General features: G+C 29.4%; 1 protein-coding gene across 1 annotated transcript; it reads right to left on the bottom strand.

Moving 5' to 3' along the window:
- Positions 1-882: 882 nt before the first annotated feature.
- Positions 883-25068, bottom strand: LOC119581696 (PRELI domain-containing protein 1, mitochondrial-like). Its single transcript, XM_037929819.1, is given in 7 exon segments — positions 883-2625; positions 2807-2952; positions 13700-13819; positions 13985-14055; positions 14058-14200; positions 18965-19071; positions 24946-25068. Coding segments are annotated over 6 exon segments (669 nt in total). The 5' UTR covers positions 19054-19071; positions 24946-25068; the 3' UTR covers positions 883-2525.
- Between the last annotated feature and the right edge of the window lie 305 nt (positions 25069-25373).

The following is a 25373-nucleotide window of genomic DNA, read 5'->3' as shown; positions in this document are numbered from 1 at the left end:
TTCTTTACTGGGTGTTTCATGCAGAATATGCTGTTTACCATCAAACATCTGTCCATTTGAAAATTACATGCATAATTTAATGAATACAGGAAGTGAACTGGAATACACTTCATACTTCCTTCATTATCAAATCAAGAATCATTGAGCATTCACATCCTTCATTTGTAAACATATATTGGTCTCATAAATACCTTGGAATGAATCTTTATATTGCATTGATGGAGAGATATTCTTGTAACAAACTGAAATATAATATCAGTGCTTGGATATTACTTCTTCATGCATTCAGTGTACAAAATCTTCAATCACAAGAGGTAAAAATGTACAGTAAAGGGTTTTGTTAACCCATTCGGCACAGATGGCAAGAATACATGCCATGCCCACTGTAATATGAGTTTATTTATTGTATTTACACATAGATGGCTATACAAGTGCTTAATCACCAAGAAGTTAGTTATTAGTCCTACCTATCTCACCTGTTTACCCTTTTCCTTGACTTTTTGTATTATTTCTTTGTCTTAAATGTTACCAAGATTTTAATAACAATTAAATAATCATAACATCAATACCAGTAATAACAGTATCAACATCAATTGCATTAAAAAGAAAAAGACATTTTCCCACCAATTCAAGGAATGGGGAACTAGGGTCTACTGATAGGCTTGTTGGCTGAGCACATGTGGAGCCATCTTTATGTAAGAAATTTCACAAGAAACTACAGAGGACAGAACATAAATCTGTGGTGTTTGAGTGAAGGAAGTGTCAAAATAAATGAAGTTCAATTTCCCTAAATATTTTCATGGTCTTATCAGGGATAATATAACTAATTTTACTACTATTTGAAAATGTTATACTGATCTCCTATCTGGATTTTTTTTCTCTTTTTTTTTTTAGAAGACTGATAATGTACAAATAATGTTGTTGTTTTTTCAAACAGTAAACAACAAAGAAGAAATTACCAAGAACGCAAACTCTATCATAAAAAAATACATTACTAATCATCCAACAACAAAAATCTGTAAAACATAACAAAGACCTAGACAAGATGGTGTTCAATTCACCAATAAAAAATGTAAAGAACAATCTAGAACAAAGACAACTCAAAGATAATGTTTCCTACACCCTTCCTTTGTATCAATATTCGGAATGATGTATTGTGTGAGAAAGAATAGGATTCCACACATCATCTCATCTGGTGAGTGTGTTGCCTGCATGGATTATCAACTTGTCCTCTCCCTTGCCCAGAGGACTTAAAAATCATCCTTTGCAAAGACTTGAAGCAAAGAATGTAGAATTGGCTATCACTATATACATTCCCTTGGTCAGTGACTTGATTCACAGGTCAACATAGCTTAAAATGCTCATGCAGACTTACAGCACAAAATAGACCTGAAATGTAAGAGTACACATGCATGCATGTGTCAGTGAAAGGCCTTCAAAGGCAAATAATTTTTTTCCTGAAGTGAAAGCTTCCTGTAAGTGATATGGACCTATTCATAATCTGCAAATGAGTGAGAATGTTATTTCAAAACCTTGAATATGAATGACAATAAACCAATACCTGAAAGGAACATGCATGGAATGAATGAAAATATAACTTCTCACCACTTCTCATCAGTACATATTTCCCACGAGGACAAACAAGCTTTGAAGTCCCACATTCCTCCGGACGGAATATTACCAACTATCCAAGTGCTTGACCCTTTCCAAGGAATAGACACCTATGAATGCAAGACTTGTGGAAAGTTTTAGATGAATATATACAAGGACATTACAGATTCATTTGATGTTCAATGGGAATGATAATGTAGATTCATCAGTATCCCTGGACACTATGATATACACTGTGCTGAAGCAATCATATTATTCAGGTCATCTGTAGGCTTCTTTCTTTTCACTTGCTACTTTGTTACACAACATACATACTGTCATAATAGGAACCATCATACTAGCAAGACTTCAAAAATTGTTAGTGACAGGTTCCTATTCAGTATGATTTCCAAATCAAAAGAATTCCTCTAAATTTTATCTGTTCTAGTTTTCAAGAAATCATCAACTACTCCCATACCAATTCATTTTCACCAAGCCAGTACATAGTATATATAAAAAAAAGCATGATTTGGAATTACTGACATTATTTAACCTTGTGCCGTATACTTTACAAGGTTGGGAACACTTTACTACTAAAATTGCAAAGTAAAATAATTTAATTTATCTTGTATATCAATCTTTGGCACAAAGTTTCTTTTTAATAACTGACATGCCAATGAAAAGGAGAATTTAAAAAATATTTAGAAAAATAATAAATTGCAAACAACCTTCATGTACTGTTATGTGTGTCCCATAGTTTTCAATATCATAGAAACAATGTAACTGTACAATCAATCCTATCATCCAGTACCATAAACTCCAAATCACAAGTAGTAGCACCAGTGGCTCCCTATCTAAAATAACCTTCATATTCATGATGGAATCCATGAAATATATAGCTCTTTTATTATGATTCAGACTACAGACATTCATTTTCAGCTCCGCACACCTTCACAGGCAGCATAAATTGGCCCAGCCTTCTCTTGAGCTAACTCCTTGGCCCTCTTTGCCGTTTCTCGAGCCGCATCTTTCAACCTGTTCATAAAAAAGCAAATAATGAGAACTCTTTCACTATCCAAAGAAAACAACAAAGAAAACATGAATGAGTATGACCAACCTATATAAAAATAATGTACAACTATTAATTATCTATTCTTATTGTTGTTTGAAATATCCATTTCTTATACATAGCACCAAACGAAGCTTTGTAACGTACCTCTGTTTTCTCTCTTCTAACGTAAGGTGATGGATATGGCTGCTTTCCGCTGGAGTATCAATAACAGGGAATAATCTATTCAAGGCAAAGCTGAAACCCAAGTTGGTCTTCTGGATGTTCTTTTTGTAGCGCTCCAGTCCAAATTTCTAGAAGATAAAGATTTTTCAATGTTAATTTTGTTTAATGCCTGCCTCTGCCTCTGCCTCTGCCTCTGCCTCTGCTCTGCCGCTGTCTCTGTCTCTGTCTCTGCCTCTGCCTCTCCCTCTGTCTCGGTCCTCTGTCTCTGCCTCTGCATCTGCCTCTGCCTCTGCCTCTGCCTCTGCCTCTCTGTTCCTATCCCTGTCTGTCCTGTCCCTGTCCCTGTCTCTTGTCCTCTGTCTCTGTCTCTGACTCTGTCTCTGTCTCTGTCTCTGTCTTCTGTCCCCCTCCTGCCTCTCTCGGTTCCTATCCCTGTTCCTGTCCCTTCCTGTCCCTGTCCCTTTCTCTGTCTCTGTCTCTGTTCCTGCTCTGCCTCGCCTCGCCGTCTGCCGCTGCCTCTGCCTCTGCCTCTGCCTCTGCCTCGCTCTGCTCTGCCTCGCATCTGCCTCTTCCTCTGTCTCTGTCTCTGTCTCTTGCTCTGCCTCTGCCTCTGCCTCTGTCTCTGTCTCTGTACCTCTGTCTCTGTCTCTGTCTTGTCCTTCCTGTCCCTGTCCCTGTCCCTGTCCCTGTCTCTGTCCCTTCCTGTCCCCTGTCTCTGTCTCTGCCTCTGCCTCTCTCTGTTCCTATCCCTGTCCCCTGTCCCTTGTCCCTTCCTGTCCCCTGTCTCTGTCTCTTCTCGGATCCTCTGTCTCTGTCTCGGGCTCTGTATCTGCCTCTGCCTCTGCCTCGGCGTGCCTCTGCCTCTGCCTTACTGCCTCTGCCTCGGCCGCTGTCTCTGCTCGGTCTCTGCCCGCTGGCTCGGGCTCTGCTCTGTCCCTGCCTCGGCCTCTGCCTCTGCTCTGCCTCTGCCTCTGCCCGCTGCCTCGCCGCGCCTCTGGCTCGAGCGCTGTCGCGGTCTCGGTCCTCTGGCGCGGGCCCTGCCCGCGGACAGCGGCCTCTGCCGCTGCCGCCTTGCCTCTGCCGCGGCCGCTGGCGCTGGCGCGGTCTCGTCTCTGTCCCTGCCCTGGCCCTGGCCCGGCCTGTCGCGTGGAGCTGCGCGGGCGCGGTCCGGGGCGCGGCGCGGCCCGGGCCCTGGCCCTGGCCCGGGCGCTGCGCTGGCCGCGGCGCGGCCTCGGCCGCAGCCGCGGCCGCGGCGCGGCTCGGTCGCGGTCTCGGGCGCGTCCTTCCCTGTCCCTGCCTCGCCTCTGCCTCGCCTCTGCGCGGCCGCGGCCGCGGCAGCGGCGCAGGCGCGTCCCGGGCCCGGGCTCGTCGCGGGCCGGGCGCTGGCCCGGGACCGGGCCCCCGGGCACGCCCTGGTCCGCGGCTCGGACCGGTCCCGGGCGGGCCGGCGCGGGCGCGGCGCGGCGCGGGCGCGGGCGCTGGCCCGGTCGCGGGCGCAGGCGCGGGCCGCGGCGCTGGCCCTGCCCGGGCCGGCCCGGCCCGGGCCCGGCTAGGGCGCGGGCGCGGGCCCGGGACCGGGCCCCCGGGCCGGCTCGGGCGCTGTCGCGGGGTCGCGGGCGCGAGCCCGGCGCGGCGCGTCGCGGGCGCGAGCGCGGGCGCGGGCCCCGGACCGGACCGGGACGGGGCCCGGGCCCGGGCGCGCGCGGCCCGGCTCGGCCCTGGCCGGGCGCGGGCCAGGGAGTTAAATAGACATATAACATATATGCCACATAGCAGAAGCAGAAAGAGAGCAGAGATACAGATACATGTATATAGACACTGTGTACAGATATACACATTTATTATGTAGTATATATATATAGTATATATATATATATTATATAAGATATATGTATAATAATAGATATATATCTAATAATATATGTATGTGTGTATAGTGGTATATATATGTAATAATATGTGTAGGATATAGAGGTAGATATATGTCTATGTTATCTATATATACTTATGTATATATATATATATATATATGTATATTAGATATGTATATACAAGTTATATGTGTATATATATATGTGTATATATATATATATAGATAATATATATGGTATAATATATATGTTATATATATGTATATTATATACTATGTATATATATATATGTATATAGTATACCTGATCAGATATATGCTGGTATATATATATATGTTATATAATATTGTATATAATCATAATGTGTATATATCTATGTAATATACTATATGTTCTCTAGGTATATTATATCTTATTTGTATATTCTATATATTTGTATCTATATATTATATATATATATGTCTATTTATATGTATATATTATATGTAACTCTCTTCTCTCATGTATACTCTAGCTAGATTAGTTCATATCTATATATTGTATATATACTATCTATGTATATATATCTATATGCTATATTATCTATGTAATTATGCATATGTATATATATATATATGTATGATCTATATTATGCTTCTATATATATTGTAATACTCATTATATGTATATATATATCTTATACTCCTCTCTATATGTATCGTATATATAGATGTATATACTCTATGTATGTCTATCTCTAATATATAGTATATCTTATATATATATATATGTGATGTATATATATATAATATGTATATATATCTCTCTATATCTGTCTATATCTTAGATGTGTATATATATGTATATATATATATCTATTCTACTTGTATATCAGTATATGTATTATATATATGTCTACATATATATGTATACCATGTATAGTCTATATATATGTCTGATCATATATGTCTATATATATATAGATGTATATAGATATGTAATATATATACTGTCTATGTATAATATATATATATCTGTATATATCTATGTATATCTTATAGATTATTTAGATATACTATATCTACTATACTCTATATATCTATATTTATCATCTATATATATATTATTATAATCTCTTTATATATGTGTCTATATACCTATTAATGTATATATATATATATATCATATACTAGATGTATTATATATATGTATATATTCATATATGTATATATCATATATTATATATATATCTGTATATATATATATGTGATATATATATATTATATATAGATATGTGTAGATATATGTATGTATATCTATATTATATATATATATATAATATCTACATATGTGTACAAGCAGAATACTATACATTACACACACCCATTTACATAGATTATATATATATACATATACATCATATCCATAGAAATACATATACACACACACCACCACTACACACACCACCACACACACAACACACACACAACCACACACACAGTGATATGATATATATATTATTATACTATCATATATATAGTAATTTATATATATATATATATGCATAGATATATACATATATATATACATAATATACAAACATAGATATACATAATATATATATACATATAAATATATATAAATACGATATATACACATACATATACATAATAGATATGCACACATATACATATATATACATATACATATAAACATGCATATACATATATTTACATACATATACATATACTATATATATCTATCAATACATATACATATATACTACATATACATATATATACAGATACATAACATTACATAATACATATACATATATATATACATATACATATATATGCATATACACATATATACATATACATACCTATATATATATACATATATATTCATGTAAGGCTTTTTTGTAACATGCTGAAACCCCTAACACTTTGAAACACTGTTTCAATTTGTATCATGGTCACTACAAAACACTTTATCATCATAGTTTGTACTAACTTTGGAAAACAGGAGAATTTTTTTTTTATTTATTTATTTCACATGAAAAAGGCAATAGAAGACCATAGAGTTCTTAGTTTGCTGGTATGATTTTTAATTATGAGCAAAATCTTGTAGAAGGGTTCAAATAAAATTAACTAGTAGCCGGTCGCTATATTGTCACCTTATGTTGTTTATACACACCAATCTTCTCTTCGTAAAGCTGTGGAAAGCTTAAATGTATTTCTCAGATTCAGTCAAAATATTTTTTCTTATTACATACATTGTTATTCATATGAAAAATGGAAGTTGCATAAGGTTTTGGATCTTATCTTATTCACCACGAGTGAGTTCCACGTCCAAATCAGACACAGGGTAATTCAAATCACAGACCTTTACTTATTTACTGAGGTAAGTACGATCAATCAACAAATCAGATAGAAAGGAGTTTCTTTGATAGTTTTTGAGCTTGTAAGGTTTACACCATAGCTTACCATATATATATACATTATATCTTATATATAGTATATATATATATATATATATATATATGATATGTTAATATATGTATTATATATATAATATATATATATATAAATAATTGTATATATATATATTATAGATATAATATGTATATATATTATATATATAATGTTATATATATATATATATTATATATTATATATATTATATATCTTTTATATGTATTTATATATTATATATATCTATATATAGAGTTATGTCTATGCATAATATATCTCTTCTATAGATATATAGATATATATGCTTATATATTTTATAATATATGCACTATATATACTCATTATGTATATATGTAGTATATCTATATATATGCCTAATATATATATATCTATATAATGTATATATATATCTATATAATATATAATATCTTTATATATATATCTATATATATAACATATATATATATATCATATAATATATAATATGATATATCTATATTGCATAATATCTACTATTGATATCTATATCTCCTATATCTCTATATCTATAGTCTTTATGTATATATACTGTATATATATATATATTTATATTATATATATAATATATGTATTCTTGGTAATAATATTATATATATATATATTATATATCTATGTAATATAGATATCTATACTGTCTATATCGCTATATAGTTTATAAATATATATATATATTATTCTGTCTCATGTATATATATATTTGATACTATTTATTGTATCATAGTATCGATATACTGTTAACATCTATCTATATATATGTATAATATATGTATATAGCTATGTCTACTATATATCTATCTGTATAATATATTATCTATGTTTAATATATATGATAATATGTATAATGTAATATTATATGTATTTATTTATCTTTGTCTAATATTATATACATATAAGTATAATGTATAATACTCATGGATAATCTATATTATATACGATGTATAAATATATATATATATATGTCTATAATATATATCTAGATAGTATAATATAATATATACTATGTATAGTATATAGTAATATGTATAATATATTCTATATCTGTATAATATATATATTTCTGTTAATATATATATATACTGTCTAATATATATATCTCTCTCATATATTATCATTATCTTATATCTCTATGTATACTATATATATATATGTATACTATCTATCGTATACTGTGCCTCTACTCTTCTATAATATGTCGACTCTATATTATATATTCCTAATATATATCTCTTGTATAATCATTTATATATGTCTGCATCTGTATAGTATCTCTGTATATTCATATCTCTATACTATATCTATAATATATATTGCTATATATATGTATATACTATGTTACGGTTATCGTATTTAGTTATCTATTATATATATTTATACCTATTATATCTCTCTATATATATATATCATATAGTATATATTATTCATATAATATCTAGGATATTCTATGTATATTCTATATCCCTTCTATAGCGTGACCTCTATATCTCTCTTGTATATATATATATATCTTCGATCTGTATATCTATCTATATATAATATATATAGTATCTACGCTATTCTGTATATATACTATCTAGGTATATCATATATCTGTCTGTTATCTATCTACTATGTCTATATCTATCTATATTATATAATACTCTTATATCATATTATATGTATATAAGTCTCTATATCTATATATATTGTATATCTATTCCTATCTATATGTTAATATACTATCTCTATGTATCTTAATATATCTATATATCTCTGTCTATCTATATATATCTATGCTTAGCTACCTCTCTCGATATATTATATATAATGGCTTATCGTTACTATATATTTATACTATATAATATAGATGTATATGATATATATATTATATCGTGCTGTTATACTATGATATATATATGTATGCGGTAGTGTATATGTATATATCTATAGTATATTATATATATATATGTGAGATTATATATGTATTATATAGGTCTAGTATCTTCTAATATATATATTATGCATATATATATATATATATATATATTATGATATTATATATAATTATCTATATATATTATATCTATATATGTATATATCTATATATATATATAATTTACTCCTAATATATATATATTCTTCAGTCATATCTATATCTCGAGTATAATATATATACTATATTATAGTGTTTATATATATATACTATATATACTGTATACTTTGTATAATATATATATATATATATATCTATATATATATATATAGCTATGCCTAATATATATATATATTATAGAATATGATCTATATATCTTATATTGTACATATATATATACTATATATATGCATAATATATATCTATATTGTATCTATAATATCTATATATATGTATGCCTAATATAATGTATCTCTAGTTATACTATATATATAATATATAATATATGTATATCTCTTCTACATCACTTATGTATCATATTATATATAAGGTATGTCTACTATTCTATTACGCGCTAGTATATTGTATTCTATATACTATCTATATATGTTGTATATTATAGTCTTTTATAATATATCGTATATATCTTATATTATACATATATATATCCTATATATATTATCTTATCTAATTGCTATAATGTATAACTATAATATGTATGTGTATTATATACTATGGTGTATATATATCTATATAGATAGATTATATATTTACGTATACTATATCTCTTATTTTCATATGTATGTCATATCACTATATTAATCTATATATCTATATATATATCTATCTATACCTTCCATTATCTCTGTAGGTGGTGTCTCTACCTCGTTATCTAAATCTATCTCTAGTCTATATCTCCGATATCTCTCTCCCTATATATATATATATTTCGTATCTCTACTCATCTCTATATTGTACATACTATCTCTGTCTTCTCATATCGACTCATAATAATATCTCCTCTTCTATATTATATCGTCTCATCTAGATATTCCTATATCTCTGTATATATATATATATATTCTGATAGTTCTCTATCTCTCTATCTATATATCTACGATCTCTATATTCTATGCATATATATATATATAAATATATATATATATATATATATTAATATGCATAATATATATATATATCTAAATTATATATATTATAGTATGCATAATATATATCTATATACCATCTATATATATATATATATATGGATATATATACATCGATATATATATATGTATAATAGATATATTATATATCTATATATCTGTATAATATTATATATATATAATACATATCTTTTATATATGTATATTTTTCGTCTATGTATATTTGTCATACTCATAATATATCTAATCTCTATGTTATCTATATATATATCTATATATTATACATCATATTATATGTATATTCTATTATATATGATATATATACTTATATATACTAATATGTATATATATATATTCTATATAGTATATATATATATATATGTATCTCTATTATATGATACATATCTATGTGCGTAGTAGTATATATATATATTCGATCTATGTATATTAATCTCTTTATGAATGAGATCTATTATATATATCTATATATTCTAGTTATATATGTATATTCTATCTGTTACATATATATATATATCTATAATATATCTATTCTATCTCTCCTCTATCTATCTGTATAATCTATCTACTATAGCTATTATCTATATATTATATTATCTGTATCCTATGTATGTACCTATCTATATATAGTAATATTGTCTATATATCTATATCTATATATATTGTATACATATCAGTATATATGTATCTATATATATACGCTATCCTATTATGTATACTATATTTATCTATTCCTGATAGTATGTATATATATATATGCTATCTGTATTATATATCATTAATATTATACTCTATTATTATTATCTCCATATCTTCTCTCTACTATATATCATCTAGGTCTCTCTCTATCTCTATATATTATATAATATATCTATATATATACATATATATATTATATATACATATAATGTATATATATAATATATATATGTCCTCCTATATATATATATATATTATATAGACGTTTGTTATTACAAATGTTATATATAGTATATATTCTATAATATATCCTATATATATATATATATCATATCTATATAATATATCTAATACGCTATATATTATATCGATATATATATATATATATAATACGTATATAGATAGATATAATTTTATATATATATATATATATATATTATACTATAAACATTATACATATACGTAAATGATATATACGTTATACTATCCAATTATATTACATTATACATATACTATATATATATACATTATATATATATATATATATATATCTATCATATATTTCTATCTATTATATACATATTATAGCTATATATATATGATTATATTCATCATATATAAATCTATATATCATAGTATCTTATATCTATATAGTATAATATATGTATATCAATATATATTATATATTATAATATCTCTATATATGCTATATAGATATTTGGATAAGCTTATCTATATATATCTCTCATATCTATCTATATATGTTTATATATGTATATCTCTTCTATATATCATTCGTATATATCTATCATCTATGTATATCATATATCCTAATACACTATATCTCTACATATATCTATATATATATATAATCACTATATTATACTATATCATTCTCTATATCTACTGTCTATCTCTATATTATATCCTATCCTGTCTATATTCTATCTATCTTATCACTATTTATCTAATCTTCTCATATCTATTGTCTATATAGTCTGTCTATCCATATCTATATATTATCGCGTACTCTATATACTATGTTCTATACATATGTCTATACTCTAGTGTGTATATATTATATCATATCTATGTGTATTATATATCTCATATATATCTCTGTGTATTTATCTCTATCCTCTATAGGTGTATACTATATATACTTATACTATATATCTATATATATATCTATCTATCTTATCTCTCTGTATACTATATGATATCTCATATATATATATATATATATGTTAGTGTATATTATATATATATATCTATATATTATATCTCTGCCTGCTTTATCTATATCGATCTATTATATGATCTATGAATACATAGCTCTATCTATATATCTATCTAGTGGTGCATATATAATCAATATCTATAGATTATATATATATCACTTTCCATAGTATATGTGTATATATCTATATATATCTACTAGCCTTATATATATAAATCTATATCCGAAATTATATAGCTCTAACTCTATGTATGTCTTCTCTATACTATAACAATTTATCTATTCTTTATAAATAATATATATACATATCTGCTCTCCCTATTCTCTCATTATATCATCTACTTACATCGTATGTATATACTCTATATTATATCTAATCTATGTATATATATATATATCTATATTTATTATATATTACATTATACATATACATCTATATCTATACTTATACATCTAAATTAACTATATATCATATTGATAGAATATATATCATATATATATCATATAATATATATATATATGATATTCCTTTATATCTCCATATATAGATATATCATATATATATGATATCTATATATATTAGATACGAATATGGTATATCTACTAGTGATATATATATATTATATGTGAGAGTGGGTATAGTGGTATGTGGTATATATTCTCTTGTATATATATAATATCGTGTTGGTGTCTAATGGTTCTATCTCTATATCTATCTCTCTATTATATTATATTATATATATATGTATATTATAATCTATATATATATAATATCTGTATAATTTTGTATCTATGTATATACTTCATATGTATATATTATGTATAATCTTTGTGTCTATCATCTGTATCTATATCTCTCTAGCTATCTGATATATATATGCTATATATGGATCTCTTCTATGATGTATACTTTGTAGGTCTACTTATATTATATATATATATATATATCTATATATGCTCTATGTATCTATGTCTCCAATCTCTATATCTATATGTGTCTTGTGTTATATGATGTATATACTATTCTATATCTATACTAATATATATATGCTATATCTATCTATATCCCACTAATACCACACCTACATACCGCCACCAACAGCATAGCGACATTGACAGACTAGGCTAGATAAATATGCATGTATTATTGATTGAATATATGCATTTATGCACAGATGAGGTGTTGTGTTTGAAGTATCTAGCAAGAATAGAACACACTTGGTGATATTCAAATGTTGTGGGTGAAAAATATTTTCAAATGTTGAATAGGCATATATTAATATGCCTATATATAAATTACAATACAAAGGGTAAATCTAAAATCCATCCTGAAATTGTAAAGTATCATCATGAAACGGATTTCCCCAAATAACTTGCTTCATATTTCCTGCTCCCATTTTGTGTGTAATAGTTTCCATATCAATGCTAAAATAAACTATGTTACATGGAAAATTTACAATAACTCATCCAAACATACCTGAATTGCATATCCTAAGCCAAATATTTTTGAGTCAATCCATGCTTTTCTCTCTGCCACAGTCCACTGCGAATTCTCTGGGCTTGGTTTGTAAACTACTTTTTCAACACAGGTCATCACCTTTACTCACAAAGAAGTAAAAAAAGGAAAAACATTATGAATTAAAGTGATGCATTTTTCAGCAATAATAAGGCTATCATTATACAAAATAGGTATTCAACCATGATTTCTTAACATAAAGCTATTACAATGTATTCATAATGGTAGACGAATCATACAACTTACCTTTGTCAGTCCAACATTCCTGGTATAAGTACATATCTCTCTCTTTTCTGGATCCGCATTGATTTCTTCACATGAGCACTTTCACTATTTCTGTGTATTTTTAACACGTTTCTCCCCACTTGGGCATCCGGTTTTGTTTTGGTTAAGACACGTTTGGAATGAAGTTTATTATCAACAACTTTTCTTGCTACTGTATCCTCTGATAACACATGCAAGCTGAAAGAAACAGATGATTAGCACAAAAAATAACCAATATTCAAACAACTATTTAAAAATTCTCAACATCATAACCAGTATCAGCAGACCAATAATGAATATAAATAATCAAGCATTGTACATATAAGTAGTAGTTATAGTATATATAATATATATATAATAATAGTGTATATATAAATATATATATTATATATAATATATATATATATATATATATATATATAGTAATTTATATATATTATATTATATGTATATGTATATATATATATATATATATCTATTATATTATAGGTATTATCTATATATCTTTATATATCTATATATATATTATATATCTATATATATAGATCTTATAATATGTATATATATAATATATAATGTATTATATATATTTTATTAGTATATATAATATATATGATATAAGATAGTCTATCAATCTTATATATTATATATATCTATGTTATTATATCTATATATTTATATGATATATATATATTAATATATATAGATCTATATAATTTATATATTATATCTATATATATATATATATATCTATTCTATCTATTCTCATCTATGTCTATTCGATCTATAAATCATTAATATCTCTCTACTATTATATCTATATTCAGTCTCTCTAATATGCTTCTATACGGTATTATATGTTATATATATATTCGATATTATATTATGGATTCTATATTCTATGCTATAGTATTATATATCTCTCTTATCTCTCTTCTCTATATATCTATATATATATCTTTCTATCTCTCTCTCTATATATCTATATTCTATTAAGATATATATATTATATATATATCTATATATTATATCTTATAGTAATCTATGATATATCTCTATATGGATATTATATAATAGATATATCATCTACATTGATATATCTCTATCTATTTATCTTATCTACTATACTTCAATCTCTATATAATATATATATTATATATCGATCTATATTCTATATATATCTTCTGTTAGCTGTGTTATATATTATATATTCTCTCTTATATATTGTCTATCTCATAGCTACCTATTTATAATATATATATAGCTTATATATAATATCATATTTATATATATTATCCTTACATATATATGTATCTTATATATATATATATACTATTATATATATATTTTATATAATCTATGTATATATATTATACTATATATTATTACTATATGTCTATAATTTTCTACTATTTATTATCTATCTATATAGATATATATATCTATATTTATATCGATGTATTTATGATATATATATCTATTAATAGGAATATATTCTATAGCTATATCTATATATTATTTATTAATATATATATCTATCTTATCTATGCTAGCTTATCTTTATATATATATCTAGTCTATTCTACTATATATATAGAATTATCTATTTCTATATATATATATATATAATACTATTAATCATCTATATATTTATCTATATTATAATCTATATATAATATTTATATATATGTAATATTATATTATATATATATTATATATCTATATATATAACGGTTATATATATATATATTATATTATCTATAACATATATATAATTGTTAGTATATCTATATAGTCTATTTATTATTAGTCTACTATATATTATCTATATAATTAAATATTATATATATATCTATATTATTGATATATTAATATATTTTATCCATATGGCGCTATCTATTATATATATCGATTGAATATATATTCTCTCTATCATAGATATATAGCATCATTATTTATTCTATATATATTATATATCTCTATATAGTTATATATATATATATATTATCATAATTATATAAATAATATATCTGTGTATCTATACTATATATATCTATTTATATCTATCCATAATATGCAATATATTCTCTATATACATTATGATATTATATATATTATGTATATATTCTATCTAATCTTATATCCTATTCTATTATCTATATATAGTTATACTATATAATTCTATATATAGTATATCTAATATCTATTATATATAATTCCACATACTATTATATATATCTAATAGTATATCTATCATAGATCATATGTGATCTCTATACTTATATCTTATCGATAGATATATATATATTATCTACTATATATGTTTTATATATTATTACTAGATATATATACTTATTATATAATATCTATATATCTATATCCTTATATATATTATTATATATAATATATATCATATATTATTTTATTATCTCTATCTGTCTCTAACTCTATATGTATATCTATATAGTAATTATCCCTATTTATATTCTGAATATATATATATATATTATATATATATATGTTATGTATTTATATATTCATTATATATCACATCTATATATGTTATCATATCTATCTCTTTATATCTATGATCTATATCTATCCTATTCTCTCTGTGTTCTATCTATATGTATTTATATATTATAATATTTATATATTATCTATATTGTACATATATATTATAAATATGTATATATATCTTTGTATATATCTCGTATTCTCTATATATATATATTCTATGTATATATACTAAGGTTCTACTATTTATATTATTATATATATTATACTATTATTTTATATATATCTATATATCTATATATATATTGTAGATGTATATAGATATATATATATATATATATATATCTATATCCTATCATGTCTATATATATATTATATATATCTATCTTCTATCTATTCTGTCTTATATATATCCTAATCGTTATATACATACATACCTATAATATTATCTATACTATATTGTATATATATATATATATTATATAATATTATAAAGATAGATATTATATATCTATAGTATATTAAGTGTTTCATATCTTATACTATATTTCGCTATATATATAGATATCTATATATATATATATTTATATATATTTTATATCTAGTATAATAGTATATTACATACTATATTTATAATATATATATCATACAATTATTTTTCCTATATATATTATATATATCTATGATATATATATCTCTATAGATATTGATGTATATATCATACAATGATATTGATATATATATCATCTAATGTATATGATAATGCTAGATCAATATATAGATATTATATATATATTGTCTATATAATTATATAATCGGTATATATATCTTAATAAATATATTATATATAATATAATATTTAGAATATATAATAGTATATATATATCTATATATATATCTATATATTATTAGATATATTATCTATATCTATTATTTATCTATATATATTATATATATCTCTACTATATCTATATATTTAATAGTATATATATCTAATAGTATATTTATCTATGTGGTTTATACCATAATAATATATATATATAGATTGTTAATATATCGCATCTAGTATATATATATATATATATTATATATATCTACTATTCTCTCTCTATACATCTATATATCTATCTCTATTATAGATATATATACTCTATATATATCTAGTAATATATTCTATATATATATATATATAATATATTGTATCTAATCTCTAATATATCTATCTACTATATATATATATATATATATAATTTTATAGTATTGAAGACTAACCTTTCGCCAAAACGTCATTGGACCATTGAGTACAACGTTTCTAGAAGGAACACGAGATGACCAGATGGAGATGCATTACAGTTATATACATAGACATCTATTATTCTCATATAGTACATATACATACATACACATTATACTATACATTTAGATCTACACATAGAGGTATATGTAGAGATAGAGGCGGGACAGAGAAGGAAGTGAGTGGGCATGGGATGAGAAGTAAAGGATTGACAAGAACTGCAGACGGAGGGGAGAGGAAACAAGGAAGAGGCAACCGAAGACGACTGAGCGACATCATCAAAATATTTGCGGGTTGTCGTGTACAGTGGAAGAACGTAAGATCGAGTTAGTGGCGAAGGATGGGGGAGAGGTCCACGGCGGCTGCAACAGGACATACCGTAGTGAGGATGATTATATAGAGATTATATAGATAGGATTAGATAGGAGTAGAGAATATACTATATATTATATATTATATAGATAGATAGTATACAGATTATATATGTATATTATATATATATATGTATATATATATATATATCATATATAATATATTATATACATCATCATAGTATGTAGTAATATTTATATATATATATATGTATCTATATATATTATGTATATATATATATATATTATATTAATTTATATATATATATATATATATATTATTTATATATATATATATATTATACTATATTTTATCTATATATCCATACTATATCATATCTATATTATATATATATATATACTCTCTACATATATATACCATATTATATATATATATATTATATTATATCTATATATCTATATACTGTCTGTATGTATGTATGTATGTATGTACTGTATGTGTGTGTGTGTGTGTCTGTGCATGTGCGTGTGCGTGTGCGTGTGCGTGTGAGTGTGTGTGTATGTATGTGTGTATGTGTGTGTGTGTGTGTGTGTGTGTGTGTGTGTGTGTGTGTGTGTGTGTGTGTGTGTGTGTGTGTGTGTGTGTGTGTGTGTGTGTGTGTGTGTGTGTGTGTGTGTGTACTATAATAATTTTTTTTTTTTTTTTTGGTGTGTGTTTTTTTTTTTACAAATTTTCAAAAATAGATAGTGAGTGTGAATTCCCTTATCTCATTTCCCAGTATATTACAAATTAGATTTCTTGAAGTTAGAGTAAATTACCTCTCTGGATTAGGGTATCGCTGCCATAGGCCCCGTGCAACTTGCTCCCATGGAAATTTGAGGGTACTTGAGCCTTCATAGTATTTCATGGTGAAATTTTTTTTTTGCTGTAAGAAGATATGAAATATAAATAAGATACCATTACAAGATCAAAATTATATGAAAATAATAAATGAAGATCCCCAACTTACCAAACTGGTTAACTGGTTAATGGTTATAAAGCAAAATAAAAGTGCTAAACATACAGTACTATAGAAAGGTGTATTTGTAAAAAGGGAGAGGGGATTGTTGTTGTTGATTTAATGTTCTACACATCAAAAGTCATACGGCAGTTTGGATAGTTTGGTATTGAAAGGGGAAGAGTGGTGAGGGTAGAGAGAATGAGACAATGGGTTAAGATAGGGATTTGCAAAAGGATGATTAGATCAAAGTTGTCAAAGGAAAAAGAGTAGGCTTTTGCAAGGATGTCAGTAGGTTAAGGTAGGTAAGGGTAATTAGATCAAAGAGCAGTTTCAGGAGAAATGACAGGAGGAGGAAGATCCAGGGAAGCATATTGTGACAAGAGGAAATCACGTGTATTCATAAGGGAGCAGTAGGATAACAGGAAAGGAAGGGGGGTTGTGGTTGAAGGGAGTTGGAGGGAGTTGGAGGAAGGCATGTAGGGGGAACAGGAGTAGGAGGATGGATGGATGTTGCAGAGAGCTTGGAGTAAGGATGAGGTACAGGCATGTAATCTTGGAACATGATTACATAGTTTCAAACATTCTTAACCCAACTGGCACAGAGGGCAAGAATACATGTCATGCCCATTGTAATATAAATTTGTTTAATGTATTTACACACAGATGGTTATACACGTGCTTAATCACCAAGGAGTCAGTTATTAGTTCTACCTATCTCATCTGTTTACCCTTTTCCTTAACTTTTGTAAGGGGTCTTTTGTATCATTTCATTGTCTTAAATGTTACCAAGATTTTAATAACAATTTAATAATCATAACATCAATAACAATAATAATAGCATCAATATCAACTGTGCTAAAAAGAAAAACACATTTTTCCACCAATTCAAGGAATGGGGAAATCAGGATTGGTCACTAGGACCTACTAATATACTCCTTGCTGGCTGAGCCATCTGTATGTAACATAATTCACAAAGAAATTCAGGGGACAAAACATAAATCCATGGTGGTTGGGTTGAGAGTTTCTGAAATGGAGTTGATTGTGGAGGTCTGAGAAATGAAAGTTTACTTATGAGGGGGGAAGAGGGGACAGACATTTCGGGGACAGAGGAAGAAGTAGGTGTAGGAGAGGATGCAGTAGAAGATAGGGTTGAAAATTGTCTGATGCAATGAGTAGAGTGAGGATGAGAAGGAGTAGCACCAAGGAAGTAGAGAATGAATATTATAGATGTCCATTTCTGACATTAACGGTCAGACAAGGCAGGGCTTTCCATAAATATAAACTTTATGGGGGAGGTCATGTCTACAGAAGGTAATTTTGGCAATATTGGTGTAGGACTTACTGCAGCCTCTGGGTGAATACTGAAGCACTGTACTGATACTGCATCTGAGCCAGCAAGGCAGGCATGCAGGTCTTTTTCACAGTTTGACCAATCTTTGTCACAGATTGGACAATCAGCCAGGGAGATGGAAACAGTTCCAGTACAAGTATTATGGAAGAAATGAGGCTTGACAGGAATTTCCCAGTGAGGGCAGTCAGTGTAGATAATACATGAGCTTGGGACTTGATGTTACTATAACAAAGCGTGAACGATCGGAACAATTGCGGGAGGACACTTTGCTTACTTATTTTTGAAAACATTCCTGGAAGAAGAGGGTATTGTCAGAGTAAAGGGCTGTAGGGGGAATCACCAAAAAACAATTCCATTTAGCTGGGCTAAAAATAGTACTCAAAAGATTTGAAGAAGTGGAAGTAGTTGAAGGACAAGGACGGGAGAAAGGAGGAGTGGTGTTGAGTGAGGTAGCACTACAAGATATTAGGAGAGAGGAAGGAATGTTTTTTGAAGACTGGGTAATGACCGGGGTAGTTGCTTCAGACTGGACTGAGCTCACAGCAGGTATTCAGTAGGGGGTAGTAGTAGCAGCAGTGTTCAGTCATGATCAAAGGAGAGCCACAGGTTGAGAACCAGAAAAATTAGTGTCTGTGGGGCTAGTTGATAGAGGGGCAAACCTCAATATCCCTAATAAAGGTACAAAATCATTATTGGCCATGGTTAGCCTTGAGTACATGGGAAAGAGAAATGATTCATCTCTCGGGGTCCTCATGAGGGGAAAGGGCTAAATAAACTGGAATACCATGCCCATGGCTCCCTTTAAATAAAGAACCCCCTAAAAAAATGTATGACTTTACAAGTCACATTGTCATATTAACTTAATCTTATCCTCTCCAATCCTGCCATACTGACTAATGCACAAGATTTATAGTAAGCTGTGTAGATTTAAACTTTACTAGATAGTGATGGCACAATATCTAGTAAAAATTGAATGGTAAAGTTTCATTAATCAAAAATTACAAAATCTACTTAGAATACTGACAATTTCTTTATCTTGAAACCACAATTTTGAGTTTCCATATCACTATTTTTAAATAATTCACAAAAACTTCTTATATATGGACAGAATATGATTCTTAGTGATTCTTATGATTACTTTCCATCCTATAATACACTATGCAGATGGAGATTACAAGTATGAGAGAGATCTATAAAGGCAAAAACTAAAAAATAGAAAAAAAGAAAAAAAAATGTGGGGACAATGCCCCCTATTAAGGATCCCCACAAGTTTCAAACAGGATGCACAATATTGATACATATGATAAATTTTGGAGAAAATCAGTAAGGCAATCTTCTAATCATTTACCAATTTTACCCCCATTACTTCCCTTAGGTATGGTCCCATAAAATGACTATCAATGTCATCCCATTGTTCCAAATATGTATTATGTTTTTGTAGCATGAAACATAAGCCATTGTTGGCTAATCACCTCAGTTTCCATGCCTGCTGGATCTGTCACAGGCCAACATACTTACATCACATATACTCTGGTAAAGGCACAGTTATATGAGGAAAATTCTTTGTGCACTGCAGTTACAGCCCATGCACAAGCCTACTATTTCCACACACATGCTGGTCACATTGTTTCAAAAGTGTCCACTGATACTATAGCTGTTGAATTAAACATGTTCCTAATCACATTTTGTATAAATGATATATATGTTACATATTATATTTTTGTCAATAATCTTTATTACATTTAAATGTTTCTATCTGAACACAAATTTATACAAGTGTGAAAAAAAAAAACAGAATGTAGGGCAAGTGAACACAGAGAGAGTCAGGTCTCAGTTGATTTGACAATTTTGTAGGCAGCAATATCATCACACCCACAGCGTACGTACGTATGGAGCTCCATCTCGCAAGATTTTTTTGGTAGAGATGTGTTGGCCTTTGTCTGTGGACAAAGCACAGAGGACACAGTAATTGCTTGACGATGCACCACCATCAAGCCAACCATAACAGATCAAAATGAGTTTCAAGCAAATTTTGAGAGCCAATATATATAACTTTTAAAAAATCCTGATTTGAAGCCTACACTTACTGAAGAGCAAAAAGAAACTGCACAAAACTGTTCACTGTGTGATGACAACTTTGGCTTTTAGCAAGGGCCACATACTATGCCACTGAACGTGTTCATGAAATTAACCCCTGTGGACAGGAAAATTCAGAGCTTTGTGATGCCATAAGATGATATGAGGAGAAATGAGTGTCTGCAATAAAGAAATGAAGATATCAACATGTAAAATCCTTTGCCAGTTTTTAACTTGTGGACCAAAAAACAGAACTGCCCTGAAGACCGGAAAATAAGGTCAACTCAACAACCGTTCTGACCTTTAAACAATTCTTTCTGTATAACAGTCATACCTAATAACTATAATTGCAGCATGTCATTCTTTGGTAAATGAAACCAAGGACCTTAAAGAAAACATTTTCTCAGAACCTAACATACAGTGCCAAACAAAGTTTTGCACTAATAATTGTTTATCAGTTGCCCAAGAAGAGTCTTAATTACTCGTACTGAGTAACTGCCTCAATTGCTCAACAATGCTTCTTGAGTACTGTGATTGGTTAATGTTACCAAGGGCAATGCAGAGAGATAGAGGGAAATGGGCACCATCATCTTATAGAGCATAAGAAATGGTCATAAACAGGTACAGCTGCTTTGGCCTCATATTTACAGCGAAATGGTGAAAATAGCCGCTGCATATCACCACTCAGAAGACTAAGTTCACAACATCCTCACACAGCTTAAGTTCTTAATGTCAAGTTTTCTGTAAGTCCAATATCTATAAGTTGGTATGAAGTGCTAATAAGGGGGTGGTATGGGGGGTTTGTCCCCCTGACTAGGGAACAAAAAGATAAAAAAAGGTTAGGTTTGATTTTTGGGTCTGCATGATACCCTAATGTTTAAATATACACAAATAAACCATTAGGTAGAGGAAATAAAAAATGAAAAAAATGGTTTTTGCAGGGCACGCCGCTCTCCTTAACAAACACCCTGTGTCCAACACTAATTCTAGTGCAGCCAACACTCAGAACATTTTCATTAGATCCATCAGTTGGGTCATGCGAAATGTCTCTTGAGTCTGGTCCCAAGACCATCAGTCACCATGGCTTTTGTGCTGCTACTGCTTCAGCAAAAGCCAACACACCTCCACAATACACATTTGATGACTGGACAGACCTTGGACTGGTTCTTCCATTCATGGCAAGACACCAGAGGAAGTCTACAAGCTCCATCTTGCCCAAATATACAGAGCGGAGGCTTGTTGTCCTTTTGTTTGAGTAACAGAGACCACAAGGCCACGGCAGGCACTGAGTCCCTTCTGGTGTATCTTTTATGTGCTACTATGGGCTTACCTTAATTTTTTGCATACTGTTTTCTATCATTAATTGGGTATTTCTTGAACCTAGGACCACACTTGGTATAGCTAACACATTATCCCCATGGCCCCTATGCCCTCAGAATTCCTGGAAAAGACAACAAACCTTAATCTCATATCTGACGAGGTGGAAACTTGCTGACTTTTCACCAAACTTCTTTAAATTCCTTATTTCTGGCATTAATAATCTGTCAAAGACCTTACAACTAACTATTTATAGTCTCTACTCAATGCCCTACTCAATTTCTAATAGCTACACAAATGAAAGGTGCTTGCAGATGCAGAACTGCAAGTGCAATTCTTAGATTAACTATTCTAATGCAACAACAAATTGGACAGATATTCTAATTTATATTTTCAAGGCACTACAGGTTCCAGCATCTACATTCTCTGGCCCATTTAAAGTCGCTAAAAATAAACCAATTCCTCAGGCACTGCCTATGATCAGTGCCATCTGGCAAAACTAGTCATGACTGCAAGGTACATAATAATTAACTTTTTAAATGGTCTTACTCTACATGACAATGAAAAAAAAAAGTTCAAGCTTTCATTGCATTATATACTTTCTATTTATGAAATAAAAATACACCTCGATCCTGGCCACGAAAGTTAAAAATAGTCACAGCTATGCAATACTGCCTTGCATCTTAAACAGGCAGCAAAATACACACGCCAATTATCAACGTTTTTTTTCCAAATTTCACGAGGAACATGTACTTTGTTTCTTATAAACGAGAAAATTACAATTACTTGTGATTTATGGGTCACGTTGCAAGGAAACCAATTGTATGACTGACCTCATCGAGACTGATAACACTTATCTTGTATGAGAATGCCAAGCACATACTATCACTTAATCTGAACTTTGATACAAAAATAAACATATTAATAGCTCTTTATCAGGACGTGACTACCAACACGTTTATGCCGGACCTTATCTCGAATTAATTTTCCATGTCTTTTCCGCATCATTTATTAACAACCTGTGTCCCTAAAACGATCATAACATTGTGCCTCACCTCCAAAGCCTTGCGGAAGATCTTAAGGAGAGTAAGCTCTAAAATAAGTCTTAAACGAGGAGTGTTGGACAGACACGGCTTCCCTCCGCCATGATTGTGTGGGCAATAAAGTATAAGGTTAGCGAGTTTTCGCTTCAGCCTTGAATAGACTATTTATATGCTTCATTTAAACATGGGCAGATTAATCGGCTCTCTCCATGTTTCTCACTTATGATGCATTATCAGTTAGATTCTTCTTTTTCATCAAAAAGGCTTTCAAGTCTCTATCTAGCTGTTTGTGCTACCTCTGCTTGTGTTGTTAGCGCCTTCAATGACTGACTGCAAGCAAAATATTTCAGATTTCTAATCACCTCTTAATAATGTCTAATCAGCTAAACATCGATATACTCAATCAATAATATTCACATAACAAACAATAACATGACAAG

The sequence above is a fragment of the Penaeus monodon genome, chromosome 2, assembly GCF_015228065.2.
Source record: "Penaeus monodon isolate SGIC_2016 chromosome 2, NSTDA_Pmon_1, whole genome shotgun sequence".
Taxonomy (NCBI): domain Eukaryota; kingdom Metazoa; phylum Arthropoda; class Malacostraca; order Decapoda; family Penaeidae; genus Penaeus; species Penaeus monodon.
Note: the sequence above shows the minus strand (reverse complement) of the source record. Positions and strands in the feature narration are given on the sequence as shown.